The sequence below is a fragment of the Polypterus senegalus genome, chromosome 4 (assembly GCF_016835505.1).
Source record: "Polypterus senegalus isolate Bchr_013 chromosome 4, ASM1683550v1, whole genome shotgun sequence".
Taxonomy (NCBI): domain Eukaryota; kingdom Metazoa; phylum Chordata; class Cladistia; order Polypteriformes; family Polypteridae; genus Polypterus; species Polypterus senegalus.
In genome coordinates, this window is record NC_053157.1 from 235,292,026 (window position 1) to 235,308,907 (window position 16,882).

The window sequence follows — 16,882 nt, forward strand, 5'->3', positions numbered from 1 at the left end:
CCTGCCTTGAGCCCTGTGCTAGCTGGGATATGATCCAGCACACTCCCACAACCTTATTCAGGACTAAACGGGTTAGAAAAATGACATCTGCATAACATCTTAAGGGTTTCTGGAGACTGCTACTTTTGTGAATTGTTTATTATATTCAGGACAGCAACATTGCTATTCTTCTTTTTTTTTATCTTTTATTGAATTTATCAAAAACAAGTAATGTTCCATACAATCAAGTCAAACTTCACAAAACTAAATTCAATTCAACCCCCACCCATGAGAAAGACAGGAAGGCCAACAGTCAGAGTAAAACTTTTGAGAGCAGTAAAGAGAGGAAGGGGTCTTTCTCGCCAATATAAATGCTTATTCTAAAATGTTACTGATTACAACCTGTTAGGTTTTAAAAACATTTTGCGCAGATCCTCTAAGTGAGAATTTGATTATTTTCCAATTTCAAATAGTATATAACATCAGTTGCTCACTGACATAAAACAGGTGAGTTTGGATTCTTCCATTGAACAAAAATAAGTCTACGTGCTAATGGTGAAGTGAAGGAGATTACAGTTTGTTTGTCCTTCTCCACTTTAAGCCCCTCTGGGAGCCCACCAAACACAGCTATTAATGGGTTAGGAGTGACCGTGACACCAAGGCTGTCTGAAAGACATTTAAAAATGTTTGTCTAGAATGTTTTTCATTTGGTAAAAGCCCCAAACATAGGGCCCAGTGAGGCTGGAGCTCGATCGTAATGTTTGCAGGTTGGATCTTAACCTGGAAACATTTTGGACAATTTTAAACGAGAGAGATGTGCTCGACAAAAAAAATTAAGATGAACAATTGAATGCAACATGGCTACCGTTCTAGAATGATATTGTTTGGCTCGGAAGAGGACCAGTACTGGACATTTGCTTCCTAAATTCACGGCAGCAATAAGGGATTTCTTCTCTATGAATCCGTGTGTGCTTTTGAAGTGTGCTGCTACCACAGAATAGTTTGCCCCATTCTGGACAAGACTAGGGCTTATCTCTGGTGTGCATTCGTCTTCTGTGCTTCCAAAGACCGCTTGAAGTTACAAATCTTTTGCCACATTCAGAACAGCAATATGGCTTCTCTCCAGTATGAATTCTTACATGTTTATAAAGTGCACCGCTCTCCGTGAATCTCTTACCACATTCCGTGCAGCAAAATGGCTTCTCTCCAGTATGGACTCTTACATGTTTACAAAGAGTGCCGCTATCCGTGAATCTTTTGCCACATTCAGAACAGCAATGTGGCTTCTCTCCAGTATGAATTTTTGTGTGCACCTTAAGATGGCTGCTGCTAATGAATCTCTTACCACATTCAGCACAGCCAAATGGCTTTATTCCAGTATGAATGCTTCTGTGTTTTTGGAGATTGCTAAGGTTGTTAAATCTTTTACCGCATTCAGAACAGTCATACGGCATTTCACCACTATGGATTATTGTATGTCTTTTGAAGTCGCTATTGTAAAGAAATCGTTTGCCACATTTAGAACAGCAATATGGTTTCATATCATTCAACTTAAGATCTTTACAATCAGATTTACTTTTGAATATTTTTCTGCGCTCTTGGCCCACACACAAGGACTCTTGGTCTGTGCTGTGAACGTCTTGTTGGTCAATTTTGATGTCTTCTATTGATGTTAGCTTCACAGTATTAAGAAAACTGCACGGCAAAGAGGCTGCTGTCAAATGCTCGGATCCTCTTGTTGGTTTCTCTTTCTTTTCCCGTTTCTGTTGCACTCTGCCTTGAAGAAAAGGCTGAACAAATGAAGACGTGGAGAAGCTGTCATCCTCCTGTAAATCTGCAAACACAAACAATTTACCGTTTTAAGTAAACACATTTTTAACAAGAGATATTGTACGAGGTGCATGTGTGGATGGAGGTTCATTTGACTCTGTCTACATGCTTTCCTGCTGCCTGTTGTATTTCTCCATCTTCCTCCCAAAGATGTGTCTGATGTGTAGTGTTGATCAGTGAAAATCACCAAATAATTTTTCACATCAAATTTGCTGGCTTCAGTAATAGCCTTGTTTGCTGAATGATTTCCCCAAATACTTGACACACAGCCACCTCAGACAAACTTTTCTCCCCAGCACCCCATAATGCTTAGTAAGGCCAGTGTGACATGGCAGAGGTATAGTAGTCAATTGTGGATGAGGAGGACCCCCGGGTAACGCCGGATCAGAGGCTCAGTGGGTGTTAGTTGGACATAGTGAGAAAGGCTTGGGAGGCATAGATTCAGCACTAAACATAGTGGGATGTGCAGTTGTGGTTTGGTGTTGCAAAGTTGTTTGGCGCTGATGTCTCTCTTTCGATTTTTTTTTTTTAATACTTATTGGTATTTTTTTATTTTGTGGTTATTGATCTATTGATGGGCGGCATGCCGGTGCAGTGGTTAGCACTGTTGCCTCACAGCTCAGATTACATTTTTGGCCACAATAATTGGTCCAGCATAGCTGGCAGATGTTTCCCTGGCCCCTAGGGACACTTAAGGCCACTGCACTATTACCCACTCATCACTAGTTCAGGTACTCCAACCCCAAGTTTGATGAAATCCCCAATCTTTTCCACAATTTTATTGAACTCAAGGTGAAGTGCATTCAGAAGGGTTTTGCTTCTTACCACTGTGGTGTTAATTGTTGTCTCAAGACTGGACAGTTGCGACTGAGCGTGGAAGCATGCGTCAGTGTAGACTTGCATTCATTCTCAGGTTGAGGTCTGCCTCAACTCAAAAATTGCTGAGACCCCAAGTTAAGAAAATGGATGAATGGAATCCGACAAGTGGAGTTGATGAGGACTAGGCCAAAGCCCGCCATGTCCGGTGGTCACACTTGGTTATTTTCACTTCTCTCAAGTGTCTCCTTTCCCATGTGCTGTCGTCCTTTTGCTTAGGCTTTGTTTCCTAATCTTTACTAGGGTAATACAGTGATCCCTTGCAATATCACCCTTCGACTTTCGCGGCTTCACTCCATCGCGAATTTTAAATGTAAGCATATCTAAATATATATCATGGATTTTTCGCTGGTTCGCGGATTTCTGTGGACAATGGGTACATGCTTCCTCAGTTGGTTTGTCCAGTTGATTTCATACAAGGGACGCTATTGGCGGATGGCTGAGAAGCTACCCAATCAGAGCACGTATTACATATTAAATAAAACTCCTCAATGATATACGATATGCTTCCCGTGCGGTGCTTCGTATACTTAAAAGCTCTAACAGCCCGATTGTTTGCTTTTCTCTGTCTCTCTCTCTCACTCTCTCTCTGACATTCTCTGCTCCTGACGGACGGGGTGTGAGCAGAGGGGCTGTTTGCTTAGAAGATACGGATGCTCTTCTAAAAAAATGCTGAAAGACTACCTTCACATTGATCCCTTCATTGCGGCCACTTTATCGCGGTGCTTCACATACTTAAAAGCCCAACAGCACGTTTTGATTTTTGATTGTTTGCTTTTCTCTCTCTCTCTGACATTCTCTGCTCATGACGTGTACTCCTTTGAAGAGAAGATATGTTTGCATTCTTTTAATTGTGAGAAAGAACTGTCATCTCTATCTTGTCATGGAGCACAGTTTAAACTTTTGACTAAAGGGTGTTATTTCATGTCTAGAGGGCTCTAATAATATTAAAAAACAGATTTAGAAGGTCGTAAACAGGTTTTCTATGCTCTTAACTGAGAAAATATTAGATTTATAAATAAAGAATCCTACTTCGCGGAAAATCATTTATCGCGGTAGAGTCTGGAGCGGATTAACTGTGATAAACGAGGGTTTACTGTACTAGGACATGTGCATCCTGCATCATTTAACTTTCCTCATACATTCTGTAGGTGTATGATACTTTAAAAAACACTGTAAAGAAAAATTATAAGAGGAACTCAGAATTATCACAGATTTACAACTTGAGGAATCCACATTGAGAGTAAATGTCTACCTGTGTGACAGGATGTGACGCTGTGGACTGGTAACCCAAAAGTGAATCACACCATCTAAATCAAACTTGGCACAGCTGTGAGCACCAGAAAACTACAGACACCTATGGATTTGAGCAAAATCACTCGGATTTGGATTTTTTTTTTCCTACGTTGCAAAACTTGAATTGCAATTGAGAAATAAACAGTTGTGCTTGAAAGTTTGTGAACAATTTAGAATTTTCTATATTTCTGCATAAATATGACCTCAAACATCATCAGATTTTCACTCAAGTCCTAAAAGTAGATAAAGAGAAACCAGTTAAACAAATGAGACAAAAATATTATACTTGGTCATTTATTTATTGAGGAAAATGATCGAATATTACAACATTGTGAGTGGCAAAAGTATGTGAACCTCTCGGATTAGCGGTTAGTTTGAAGGTGAGGTGTCAGATGTTTTCAATCGATGGGGTGCCAATCAGGTGTGAGTGGGCACCCTGTGTCATTTAAAGGACAGGATCTGTCAAAGTCTGCTCTTCACAACACATGTTGGTGGAAGTGTATCATGGCACGAACAAAGGAGATTTCTGAGGACCTCACAAAAAGAGTTGTTGATGCTCATCAGGCTGGAAAAGGTTACAAAACCATCTCTGAAGAGTTTGGACTCCACCAATCCACAGTCAGACAGATTGTGTACAAATGGAGGAAATTCAAGACCATTGTTACCCTCCCCAGGAGTGGTCGACCAACAAAGATCACTCCAAGAGCAAGGCACACGTGTAATAGTCAGTGAGGTCACAAAGGACCCCGGGGTAACTTCTAAGCAACTGAAGGCCTCTCTCACATTGGCTAATGTTCATGTTCATGAGTCCACCATCAGGAGAACACTCAACAACAATGGTGTGCATGGCAGGGTTGCAAGGAGAAAGCCACTGCTCTCCAAAAAAACACTGCTGCTCGTCTGCAGTTTGCTAAAGATCACGTGGACAAACCAGAAGGCTATTGGAAGAATGTATTGTGGACGGAGGAGACCAAAATAGAACTTTTAGGTTTAAATGAAAAGTGTTATGTTTGGAGAAAGGAAAACACTGCATTCCAGCATAAGAACCTTATCCCATCTGTGAAACATGGTGGTGGTAGTATCATGGTTTGGGCCTGTTGTGCTGCATCTGGGCCAGGACGGCTTGCCTTCATTGATGGAACAATGAATTCTGAATTATATCAGAGAATTCTAAAGGAAAATGTCAGGACATCTATCCATGAACTGAATCTCAAGAGAAGGTGGGTCATGCAGCTAGACAACGACCCTAAGCACACAAGTCGTTCTACCAAAGAATGGTTAAAGAAGAATAAAGTGAATGTTCTGGAATGGCCAAGTCAAAGTCCTGACCTTAATCCAATTAAAATTTCGTGGAAGGACCTGAAGAGAGCAGTTCATGTGAGGAAACCCACCAACATCCCAGAGTTGAAGCTGTTCTGTACGGAGTAATGGGCGAAAATTCCTCCAAGCCGGTGTGCAGGAATGAGCAAAAGTTACCGGAAACATTTACTTGCAGTTATTGCTGCCAAGGGGGGTCACACCAAATACTGAAAGCAAAGGTTCACATACTTCTGCTACTTAATAAATCCTTAATAAATAAATGACCAAGTGTAATATTTTTGTCTCATCTGTTTAACTAGTTTCTCTTTATCTACTTTTAGGATTAGAATGAAAATCTGATGATGTTTTAGGTTATACTTATGCATAAATATAGAAAATTCTAAAGGGTTTACAAACTTTCAAGCACAACTGTATGTGTACCAAATTTCAGGTCAATAGGTGAAACTGTTTGGGAGCTACAGGTGATTTAAAAGCCTGGACAGACAAACGAACAGCCACGGTAGTGTATTATATATAAAGATTTGCATTTTACCAACAATGAAGACTTTGATGAGAATACCCATCCAGTATCCAAACTGAAAAAAAAAAATGGGAGATATGCCAGGCCATTTTAGCAAAATTTCAGAGCATTTACATTCCGCGATGTCAGCATCGAGGAAAGGCTTATAAGGACAGACTGTCATGAATATAGAACATTGTGTCAAAAAGAGCAAGATTTGGCATAAAGTTTTACGAGCGTTGTGAATCTAAAATGACATACATTTGGAATTTGATTCTGTACACAGGGAAAGGGACAATGTTGGACCCGAAATGCAATCAGTACGGTGTTGCTAAGTCATCAGTGCGGACTTTGATAGATGTAACCATGGACAGATTTTATACTTTGCCAGAGTTATGTGGCATTTTGCTGCAAAGAAACACCGACACATATAGAACGGTGCATCCCAACCGTCGTGGTAGGCCTGAAGACTTGGGCAGAGCTAAATTACAGAGAGGTGCGCAAGTAGCTTGGCAAAAGGGTTAAGTGTTTGTGCTAAAATGGAAGGACAAGAAAGATGTCTGTCCTCTCAGTACCGCACATAATGCAACTGCAGTCACTGGACAGGCAAAAGGTGACAAAGCCTTGTGCTGTGCTTGACTACAACAGCACAATGGGCGGCGGAGATCATGCGGATCAAGAATCGACTTTCTGTCCCATTATGCGGAGGCAACAAACAAAATATTACAGAAATATATTTCATCATCTGGTGGAACAGCACATTTGGAATGAATTTGTGTCACACAAACAAAAAGCTGGTGAAACCGCATCTCATGGAAACGTTACATGCCAGCTTGTATTCCACCGTCCACACTGCCACTAAAGAGACGCGGTTGGCCCAGCATATCGCGGATCAATCTGGAGCACTTTATTGGTGGACATTTAACTGATTATAGACCTCCATAGGCGGAGTGGTGGCTCTGAGCCTAGGGATTTGCACTGGCAATCAGAAGGTTGCCGGTTCGAATCCCGTAAATGTCAAAAGGGACTCTGCTCTGTTGGACCCTTGAACAAGGCTCTTAACCTGCAATTGCAGAGCGCTTTGAGTAGTGAGAAAAGTGCTATGTAAATGCAAAGAATTATTATTAAAGAATTATTATTAAAAAAAAAAAAACACAGAATCTAACTCATACCTGTGCAGTGTGCTCTTCAAAAACTGATAAATCTGGAAAGAAAATCTGAAAAGAAACCCGCGATTATTGTCCCGACTGTGACGCTGGATTGTGTCTTTCACTGCGCTTTAAGATTTGCCACACAAAGAACTCAAGTTGAGATTATATGATGTTTTGGCACAGTTATTATTGTTCATTTCATATTATTATTTTTATTTATCGTTACTATTCTTATTTGTATCATTTTTATACTTTTGAGATTTAACAAAAATGTCCTTTTCATGTGAAAAAATTGCTTTTTAAATGTTTTTTTTTTTTTTGGAATAAAATGAAACGCTAAGGAGGTTAAAAATAAAATTGGCAAAATATTTATGAAGGGGGAGAAAGTGAGCCAAGCAGCTGGCCTCAAACGTGTATCCCACCCTGAGTTACGCTTAACTGAAAGTGGCAACACAGCCACAGACAGAACTTGCACATCTTATCAGTTTGACTTCCTTCGACATTAAATCGCATTACTTACTTATTCCAACATTGCTAGATGACTGCAGCTCTTCTGCTTCGCTTCCATTTCCTTCAGTGATTTTCTCCTCAAACTCGGGCATCTCAAATTTCACTTCCACACAATTCTGCTGCGTAGCCAATTGTCCCATATTAGTGAGTGAGGGCTGAAAACCGTTATGCGATTGTTCAGAAATATTTTGCTTGACAATATTGCCAGTCTCGTGCTTTTCCAGTTCAAGACTACCTGATAAATCTTCAGAGTCCTCGATTTTAATGTTAACAGTCTCCACCTTGAGCTCCTCTTTAAAACCTGAAATCGCTCCTTCAAAATCCTCCAGCTTGACACACAAATCACCTGGTGTGCCCCACTCACGGCCCTCTTGTTTAATGTGTGCCAGTCTCTCATCCATGTCACCAGCATTGACTGAGGCCGTGCTCCTTAGAAGATTCTTCTCGCCCATCAAGTGTCTGCTCTTCTCTTCTAGGATTCCCTTCTCACGTGGACACTTCGGTCTAAGGACCCCACTGCATGGCCATAGGAACTGGAAAGGAAGCTTCTCTTTATCTGGCAAAATAAAAATGATTAAACTTACTTTATAAAAACTCACTAAAAAGAACTTGAGCACATATCAGGGTTAACGTCCAGTTTTACCAGACACAGAAGACTACCAGCTATGTTTTTGTGACAGATTTGAAATGCTGGGGACCCTCCAAGTTAGCCTAAGGAAATCTCAGCAGATCTGGAGTATAAACCTGACTGATTCTCGAACAAAAGTCCAACTGACCAAGACAAAGGCAAGAAGGGGTGTGGAAGAATAATTTTAGGGTAACTGTAAATATTTTACTAGATGACAAAGCATAATCTATGGGAGGTTCCTATAACCCCCATAAGTAAAATTGTATTGGTATATTCTTGCCATTTCTATAGCTTTGACTTAATATTAATCTTCAGTTAGTGACCAGCCTTGCCATGTGTAAGGTGTAGAGGGCATAAGGTTTTACACCGTACCCGTGCCTATGGATCATTTAAGTGTGTGAAGTAACTCATGCTTATTTAAGTGCAAAGCCAGAAGAAGAAATGAAGAACTTTTAAGTACAGAAATAAATAAAGTTTCTCAAGAAAAGCTAAGTTTAGAGAAGATACATTTTTCCTTTTATGTGCCTTTGATTCTAAGTGTGTAAGTATTTTTTTTTATTCTTGTGTGGATTATTTGCTTTTAACTGTCACTAAATATTTTTATTACTCATACTCGATCTCGTCTTATACTTCAGCGGCTACACTAAAATAGCTTTCATCTTAAAGAAATAGAATAAAGGGTTAATAAACTTCAGAAACCTTTGCAGGCATTTCAGGAAACCATTAAAAATTATATAAAAATATATATATATAAAAATATTATATTATATTATATATATATTTTTTATATAATTTTTAATGTAGGTAGATCATTTCGATCTGGTTGTTTTAAAAGTAGCTTGCAAGCCGAAAAAGTGTGGGCACCCCTGGTATAGACTTTTCCCCCTATAAGTCATTACATCTTGCCTGAAGAAGGGGCCTGAGTTGCTTCGAAAGCTTACATATTGTAATCTTTTTAGCTGGCCAATAAAAGGTGTCATTTTGCTTGGCTTTTCTCTACAGTCATAATGGCTAACACAATACAACACCCTAGTACTACCCCTATAAGTTAGTAAGAGATAGAACCTTCTCTCTATAACTGAGATACTGTGTGATAATAGATTCAGTTGTGTTTAGAACAGGTCTCAGTAAGCAGGGACTTGAAAGACACATTTTCAACATAGAAATGGGATAGGCATACAGTTTTCTGAACGTTTTGAAATGGTTCAGAAATGTTAAGTAAATAGTAATGATTTGAGATGTAACAAGATTTAAGCTTTGAACAGAAATTTTTTTAATAACTGTTTTACTTTGAAATTTAACTAAACTTTAAAAAATGAAGATATTTTGCCTGTGGAATCATTGATGCGCATCAGGGTTTTGTTGAATCACATTTTTTGAGTTAGAGCTGCTGAACTTTGGAAAAAACGCAGCTACACCTTTCTCACCTGAGGCCGAGGCCGGTATTACCATTGTTAATGCTGACTTAGTTAAGCAGGGTGCTATTATTCTGATCCAATACTCTCCTGTGAACTCTCCTATTCTTCCAGTTAGATAAGCAGATGGCTCATGGTGGTTCGTTCAGGACCTCCGCGGAATGTCAATGCTGCTCTAAGCCCTAGGACTCCTATAGTCCCAAATCCTTCCACTATTCTCTCTACAGTCCAGTCCACTGCTAGGTGGTTTTCTGTCACTGATCTCGCAAATGCTTTCTTTTTTATTCCTATTCACCCTGAATCCGAGTTCTGGTTCACATTTTCTTTTAAAGGGAAGCACTGGACCTGGCCCAATTCTGACAACGTCACTTTCAGGTTGTGGGTCCTAATGACATCACCTCCCCTGACCGACCTTAAAAACCTGCCATCTTCCCTCTATTAACCAGTTCTGTCTTGGACTCAATTCTGTACACAACTCTGCTTATTTTTGTGTGGACAAGCACTATAAAAAAAATTGGAAGGTTATTGGCCAAAGGGTGGTAGTGTCCTGGTGCAGTATGTAGACGATTTGTTGTTATGCTCTGAGGCTCAGGAATATTTCAAAGAAGATACAAAGGCTTTGTTGGTCTTCCTAGTGGGAAATTGGGCACAAGGTGTCCCAGAAAAAGTTTAAACTGGTTGAAAGAAAAATGAAATACCTGGGTCATGATTTGACTGCAGGGGAATGTGCACGGTCTAATGATAGGATCGAAGCTATTTAAAGTTTACCTCATCCTACTACAAGGCAGAAGGTTATGTTCATCCTTGGATTGTTGGGATATTGCCGGCATTCGGTTCAAGATTTTGCTGAAAGAGCACAGCCACTCCAAGATCCAGTGACCTCTCCTAATTTGGCCTTGACTGATAAAATATCATGAACGGAGCAGGCTGAGAAGGCTTTCACTGATATAAAATAAATTTTAATGTCTGCACTCATGTAAGGACTTCCAGACTACTCTTGTCCTTTCACTCTATTCGTGTAGGAGAAGGGGTGTATGACTGCAGTACTAACTCAACAACTTGGAGACAGACAAAGACTGGTCACGTACTATTCTAAGAAACTGGATCCAGTGGCCACTGCATTTCTGGCCTGTTTGAAAGCGGCTGCAGCAACAACAGAGGCCATAATGGCATGCTCAGATGTTGATCTCATGAGTTGTATATATATATAAACTGCTCAAAAAAAATTAAAGGAACACTTTGAAAACACATCAGATCTCAATGGGAAAAAGAAATCCTCCTGGATATCTATACTGATATAGACTGGGTAATGTGTTAGGAACGAAAGGATGCCACATCGTTTGATGGACATGAAAATGACCAACCTACAGAGCCCTGAATTCAAAGACGCCCCAAAAATCAGAGTGAAAAAATTATGTGGCAGGCTAGTCCATTTTGCCAAAATTGAATTGCAGCAACTCCAAATTGTACACAGCACTTTGTATGGCCCCTGTGTTCTTGTATACATGCCTGACAACATCGGTGCATGCTTCTAATGAGATGACAGATGGTGTTGTGGGGGATCTCCTCCCAGATCTGGACCAGGGCATCACTGAGCTCCTGGACAGTCTGAGGTGCAACCTGGTGGCATTGGATGGACCAAAACATAATGTCCCAGAGGTGTTCTATTGGATTTAGGTCAGGAAAGTGTGGTGGCCAGTCAATAGTATCAATTCCTTCATCCTCCAGGAACTGCCTGCATACTCTCACCACATGAGGCCAGGAATTGTCGTGCACCAGGAGCCACTGTACCAGCATAGGGTCTGACAATGGGTCCAAGGATTTCATCCTGATACCTAATGGCAGCCAAGGTGCCTTTGTCAAGCCTGTAGCGGTCTGTGTGACCCTCCATGGATATGCCTCCCCAGACAATCATTAACCCACCACCAAACTGCTCATGCTGAATGATGTTACAGGCAGCATAATGTTCTCCATGGCTTCTCCAGACCCTTTCACTTCTGTCACGTGCTCAGGGTGAACCTGCTCTCATCTGTAAAAAGCACAGGGCACCAGTGGTGACATCTGCCAATTCTGGTATTCTATGGAGAATGCCAATCGAGCTGCATGCTGCTGGGCAGTGAGCTCAGGGCCCATTAGAGGACATGGGGCCCTTCGGTCACCCTCATGAAGTCTTTCTGGTTGTTTGGTCAGAGACATTCACACCAGTGGCCTGCTGGAAGTCATTTTGTAGGGCTCTGGCAGTGCTCATCCTGTTCCTCCTTGCCCAAAGGAGCAGATACTGGTCCTGCTGATGGGTTATGGACCTTCTATGGCCCTCTCCAGCTCTCCTAGAGTAACTGCTTGTCTCCCAGAATCTCCTCCATGCCCCTGAGACTGTGCAGGGAGACACAGCAAACCTTCTGGCAATGACACGTATTGATGTGCCATCCTGGAGAAGTTGGACTACCTGTGCAACCTCTGTAGGGTCCAGGTATCGCCTCAGGCTACCAGTAGTGACACTGACTGTAGCCAAATGCAAAACTAGTGAAGAAACAGTCAGAAAAGATGAGGAGGGAAAAATGTCAGTGGCCTCCACCTGTTAAACCATTCCTGTTTTGGGGGTCATCTCATTGTTGCCCCTCTAGTGCATCTGTTGTTAATTTCATTAACACCACAGCAGCTGAAACTAATTAACAACCCCCTCTGCTACTTAACTGACCAGATTAATATCCCAGAAGTTTCATTGACTTAATGCTATACTCTGATTAAAAAGTGTTCCTTTAATTCTTTTTGAGCAGTATATATATATATATATATATATATATATATATATATATATATATATATATATATATATATATATATATATATATAAACACAACGGACGTAACAGGCTGAAGTGGAGTACATTTGAATAGTCTACAGGAGGCAGTTTTTGTGACTGTTGTGAAGTTAAGAAATTTGAGTTATTTATTCAAGTAGTTCACACTGATTATCACGGCCACTTTGTCACTCGGCACCTGATTGTCTGTGTGGAGTTGTCCAGTCAACCATTTAGATGTGCAAACTATATCTTCTGTTACCAATGAACTAAATTCTTTAACAAGAGCTCATCAACAAAGAAACGTGGAAAACAAAAATGAGTTATATAATAATAATAATAATTTCTATACTTGATACCCTAGAACAAAGACATTTAAATGTCAAATCATTAAGACAAACGTCCCCATCATCCACTTTCACTCTGTATGCAGTCCCATTCTCTTAAACAGGTACCCAGGTAGTTTTCTTGTTCTACTAGAAGCCTTAAACTGTCTTCATTAACATTTAAAGAAAGTCCCCTTGTTTGGAGGGAACAACAGCATTTCTACAGGAAAGGCTAGGTGTTGGAATTCAAATGTCACATCTTTGGTAGATAAGCAGTTAAAAGTGGGTGAAACAATTTAAGTTCTACCAAAAAACAAATTATATGTCACACCTCAACTGTCACAAGCACCGCTTTAGGGAAAGAGCTCTGTCCCTTCCACTGGAGGGGCCTCTCATTTTCACCACTCAGTCTTTGCCCCCATTTGCTGTTTGTAACAGGAATACCAGATAGCTAGAAGTGGACACAAGTCTTGTGTAGCACTGTCACGTCTACGTTGCTACTCCGTTAGATCCACTAGAGGGGAGACTCATTTTCACAGTTGGGCTTTTGCCAATATCACGTTTATCAATTTAAAGCTAAATTTACAATTACAGTTTAAAATTTTCCCCCAAACGCAGTCAATTGGTGCCATAGGGAAAAAAACACATTTAAATGTTTTTATCCAACGGTATTTTTTTCAGTTTTTGTTTTAAAGATGTAAAACACGTGCATTTGCAATTGCTACACATATCTGAACGATTATTATAAGGCGTTATTCTGAAAGCGGGACTGGATGTGCCGCCAACCAAGTCTACGGGGCATTTAATGACGGGACTCAAGGATCAAAACGAAGAGCATGTGGCTGCGCGTGCGTGTGACCGACAATAGACACGAAACACGCGTGAAATCGCAGAAAGGAGCGGCGCTCAGAATGCGCGGACACGAGCAGATCGGTAACATTGATTAAATGAAAAGGCGTACTAATTTCAAGGGGCACCGATACTTTCATAATAGGCTAAAGTGGTAAAATTCCCGCAGCACCGCAACTCAGAATAGCCTGCAAAATAGCGACTTGTAGAGCAGATACTAAGAAAAGGAAAAAAAAAAACACAATTCATAAATGCAATCGACCCACGAGGTGTCGGGCATCTCCTAAATTTAGAAGATTCCCACGCTGACGGCTTTCTCTTACCTCACGCACGTTTTTGTCTCAGAAGTGAGAACACGTGTAAGGGAATGGAGAGCAGGACAACAACACCTATACGGTGTGGGCGGGGTCACGTCTCCTTCGTCGCATGCCAATGACGCCATTTGGTTTCGCTTTGTTAGCTTTGGCTGCCGCTTGACGCGTTCGTTTTTCTTTCTTGCCACAAGAAGAAGCAAAGGAGCAGAAGGTAAGACAAACAGGGATGTGGGATTCCAGTTCAGACGAGAATGATGACAGGGGAATGCGCGGAGGGGTCTTAGATAATTAATCGGTGCCTAACACCGCGTGAGGAGCTCAGACAGTTTATTGAGTTTATTTCTAGCTGCGGTGCTCTGGTCATTTTCTAACTGGTAGATGAGTTGTCGTAAAGACCTCGGAGTCTAGTGGAGTTTTAATTTAGCGCTGGCGCTTTGAGTCGAGATGATTATTATTATTATTATTATTATTATTATTAACTTTAATATGATATACAGTAAATATTACAATTGCATTTAACACATTACAACATGGTTTGACCAGAGCCAAGAGTCTTTTGACCAGATACGAGCATTGTTATAGACCCGCATTCTATTTAAAAGCTCATCAGAAACTTCAAAAGACTTCGTCGGACAGTTATCTTATCCAAAGATCTGACATTGTTCTCCTATCTTGCTAAATGAACCTTAGCTTGAAGAGGTCTATTAATATTATACATTTAAGATGTCTCACTTAAATGTTTTCCAGTGTTGTTATTTGACCTGGTTTGTATATAAATAAAGTGAACTCCAGTTTCTGTATTATGCCTTGCTTGAAAAAGGAGCCTGAGTTGCCTCGAAAGCTTTGCATATTGTAATCTTTTTAGTTAGCCAATAAAAGGGGTCATTTTGCTTGGCTTCTCACTACAGTAATAGAAAACAAAGATAAATTGGCAGGGGTACATGAAAAAATATTACAAAAAATACAAACACAGATACTAGTAGTTTTTAAAGCTTTACAGTTATTTGAAGTTGAAATTGTCTTAACACACAATTTAACTTCATTTTCAAATATAAAAAAGAAAGACTCCTGCTTGATAACGTTAGATTTATGGCTATGAAATGTTGCCAATATAAGATGAATTAGATAATATTATTGCACTTGCTATATTTTCAGCACATAAACACCGAATGGGATATCCTTAAATAATAAAGAGAACTCCTCAGTGACCTTTCTTTTGGCAAACCTAGAAAACTGTTTCCAAAATATAGGAGTGTAGAAACTAGTCGAAAAAATAAAGTAAGCAGTTTAATACAAAAGGAGCAATCTGAGTCAATGTCTTTGTAAATTTGATTGTGTAGGGTGTGGTAGGATAACATGTATGGTGTCCTTTAAACCCCATTTGTCTAACTTTATTTGTAATTAAATATTTAAGTGGTGTAGTCTGCACTTTCTTCCAGTGAGACAGTATATAGAGAACAATATTGCTTTGAAAAAGAGATCTCTTTTTTTAACAAGATGGGGACCTTTTTGATAGAAACAAATGTTCCTTTTAGAAGTTTCATTTGGGTTCAGTAAAAGTGGATTAGAAGACTGATGAGTGGTACTGCAGTTTGAAGGGTGGCATTTCAAACAGTCTTGTGTAACTAAAGAGTAGGCAGTGTGGCATTGTGGGTAAGGCTCTGGACTTCAAACCCTGAGGTGGTGGGTTCAGGTCCTGCTACTGACCCTGTGTGACCCACCGCAGGTCACTTCACTTGCCTGTGTGCCGACTGGAAAACAAAAGAAGGGAAACCAGTTCTCAGTATCTCAAAATGCCCTGGATAAAGGGGTCTGCCAAATAAGTAAATTGATTTGAGTAATTGGGAAACTAACAAAATATTTTGATAAAATCAACGACTAAAAATAATTTAGATTTATTTTAATCTAAAATACTTCAATTATTACATAAAAATACCTATGTGGGGAAAAGTTATTTTTGTAAGTTACTGAATGTACCAAACTAAAAGTGTCTGCTTATGAACTGTTGCTAATTTCAGGATTTCTTTATTAATATTATAGTTGCACATCAATCTTCTTTTTCTTCTTTTTGGTTGCTCCTGTTAGGGTTCGCCAAAACGGATCATCTTCTTCCTTATCTTTCTGTCCTCTGCATCTTGCTCTGTTACACCTATCGCCTGCATGTCCTCTCACCACATCCATAAACGTTTGATTAGGCCTTCCTCTTCTCCTCTTGCCTGGCAGCTCTATCTTTAACATCCTTCTCCCAACATACCCCTCATCTCTCCTCTGCACATGTCCAATCCAACACAATCTCGCCTCTCTGACTTTGTCTCCCAACCGTCCAACTTGAGCTGACCCTCTAATGTCCTCATTTCTAATCCTGTCCATCCTCGTCACACCCAATGCAAATCTTAGCATCTTTAACTCTGCCACCTCCAGCTGTCTCCTGCTTTCTGGTCGGTGCAACCGTCTCCAACCCATATAACACAGCTGGTCTCACTACCTTCCTGTAGACCTCTTTCACTCTTGCTGATACCTGTCTGTCACTGATCACTGCTGACACTCTTCTCCACCCACTCCACCCACTCCACCCTGCCTGCACTCTCTTTTACACCTTTCTTCCTCAATCCCCATTACTCTGTTCTGTTGATCCCAGGTATTTAAATTCATCCACCTTCGCCAACTCCACTCCTTGCATCCTCACAATTCCACTAACCTCCCTCTCATTTACACACATGTATTCTGTCTTGTTCCTAATGACCTTCATTCATATCCAGGGCCTTCTCCACCTGCTCTCTACTACCACTACAGATCACAGTGTCATCAGCAAACATCACAGTCCACGGGGACTCCTGTCTAATCTCGTCTGTCAACCTGTCCATCACCACTGCAAATAAGAAAGGGCTCAGAGCCGATCCCTGATGTAATCCCACCTCCGTCACTCCCACCGCAGACCTCACCATGGTCACACTTCCCTCGTACATATCCTGTACAACTCTTACATACTTCTGTGCCACTCCCAACTTCCTCATACAATACCACAGCTCCTCTCAGTCACCCTGTCATTTGCTTTCTCCAGGTCCACAAAGACGCAATGCAACTCCATC

General features: G+C 40.6%; 2 protein-coding genes across 2 annotated transcripts in view; one reads left to right on the plus strand and one right to left on the minus strand.

The window, feature by feature from the left end:
• Positions 1 to 16,882, plus strand: part of LOC120528176 (oocyte zinc finger protein XlCOF6-like) — a 321,282-nt gene that overhangs the window by 287,857 nt on the left and 16,543 nt on the right. The gene's annotated exons all lie outside the window — the stretch shown is intronic.
• Positions 611 to 13,880, minus strand: LOC120528188 (zinc finger protein 17-like). The gene is made up of 3 exons (XM_039752274.1): positions 13,803 to 13,880; positions 7,472 to 8,017; positions 611 to 1,813 (listed from the first exon to the last, which is right to left on the minus strand). Exons 2-3 carry the CDS (start codon positions 7,911 to 7,913, stop codon positions 1,002 to 1,004), a joined length of 1,254 nt encoding a protein of 417 aa, XP_039608208.1. The 5' UTR covers positions 7,914 to 8,017; positions 13,803 to 13,880; the 3' UTR covers positions 611 to 1,001.

Bases quoted from the DNA above. Each gene is read 5' to 3' on its own strand.
- LOC120528188 (XM_039752274.1), bottom strand. From the start codon at position 7,913: ATGGGCGAGAAGAATCTTCTAAGGAGCACGGCCTCAGTCAATGCTGGT. The intron at 1,814-7,471 runs GTAAGTAATGCG...TTGTGTTTGCAG, and splicing joins ATCTAGCAATGTTGGAATAA to ATTTACAGGAGGATGACAGC.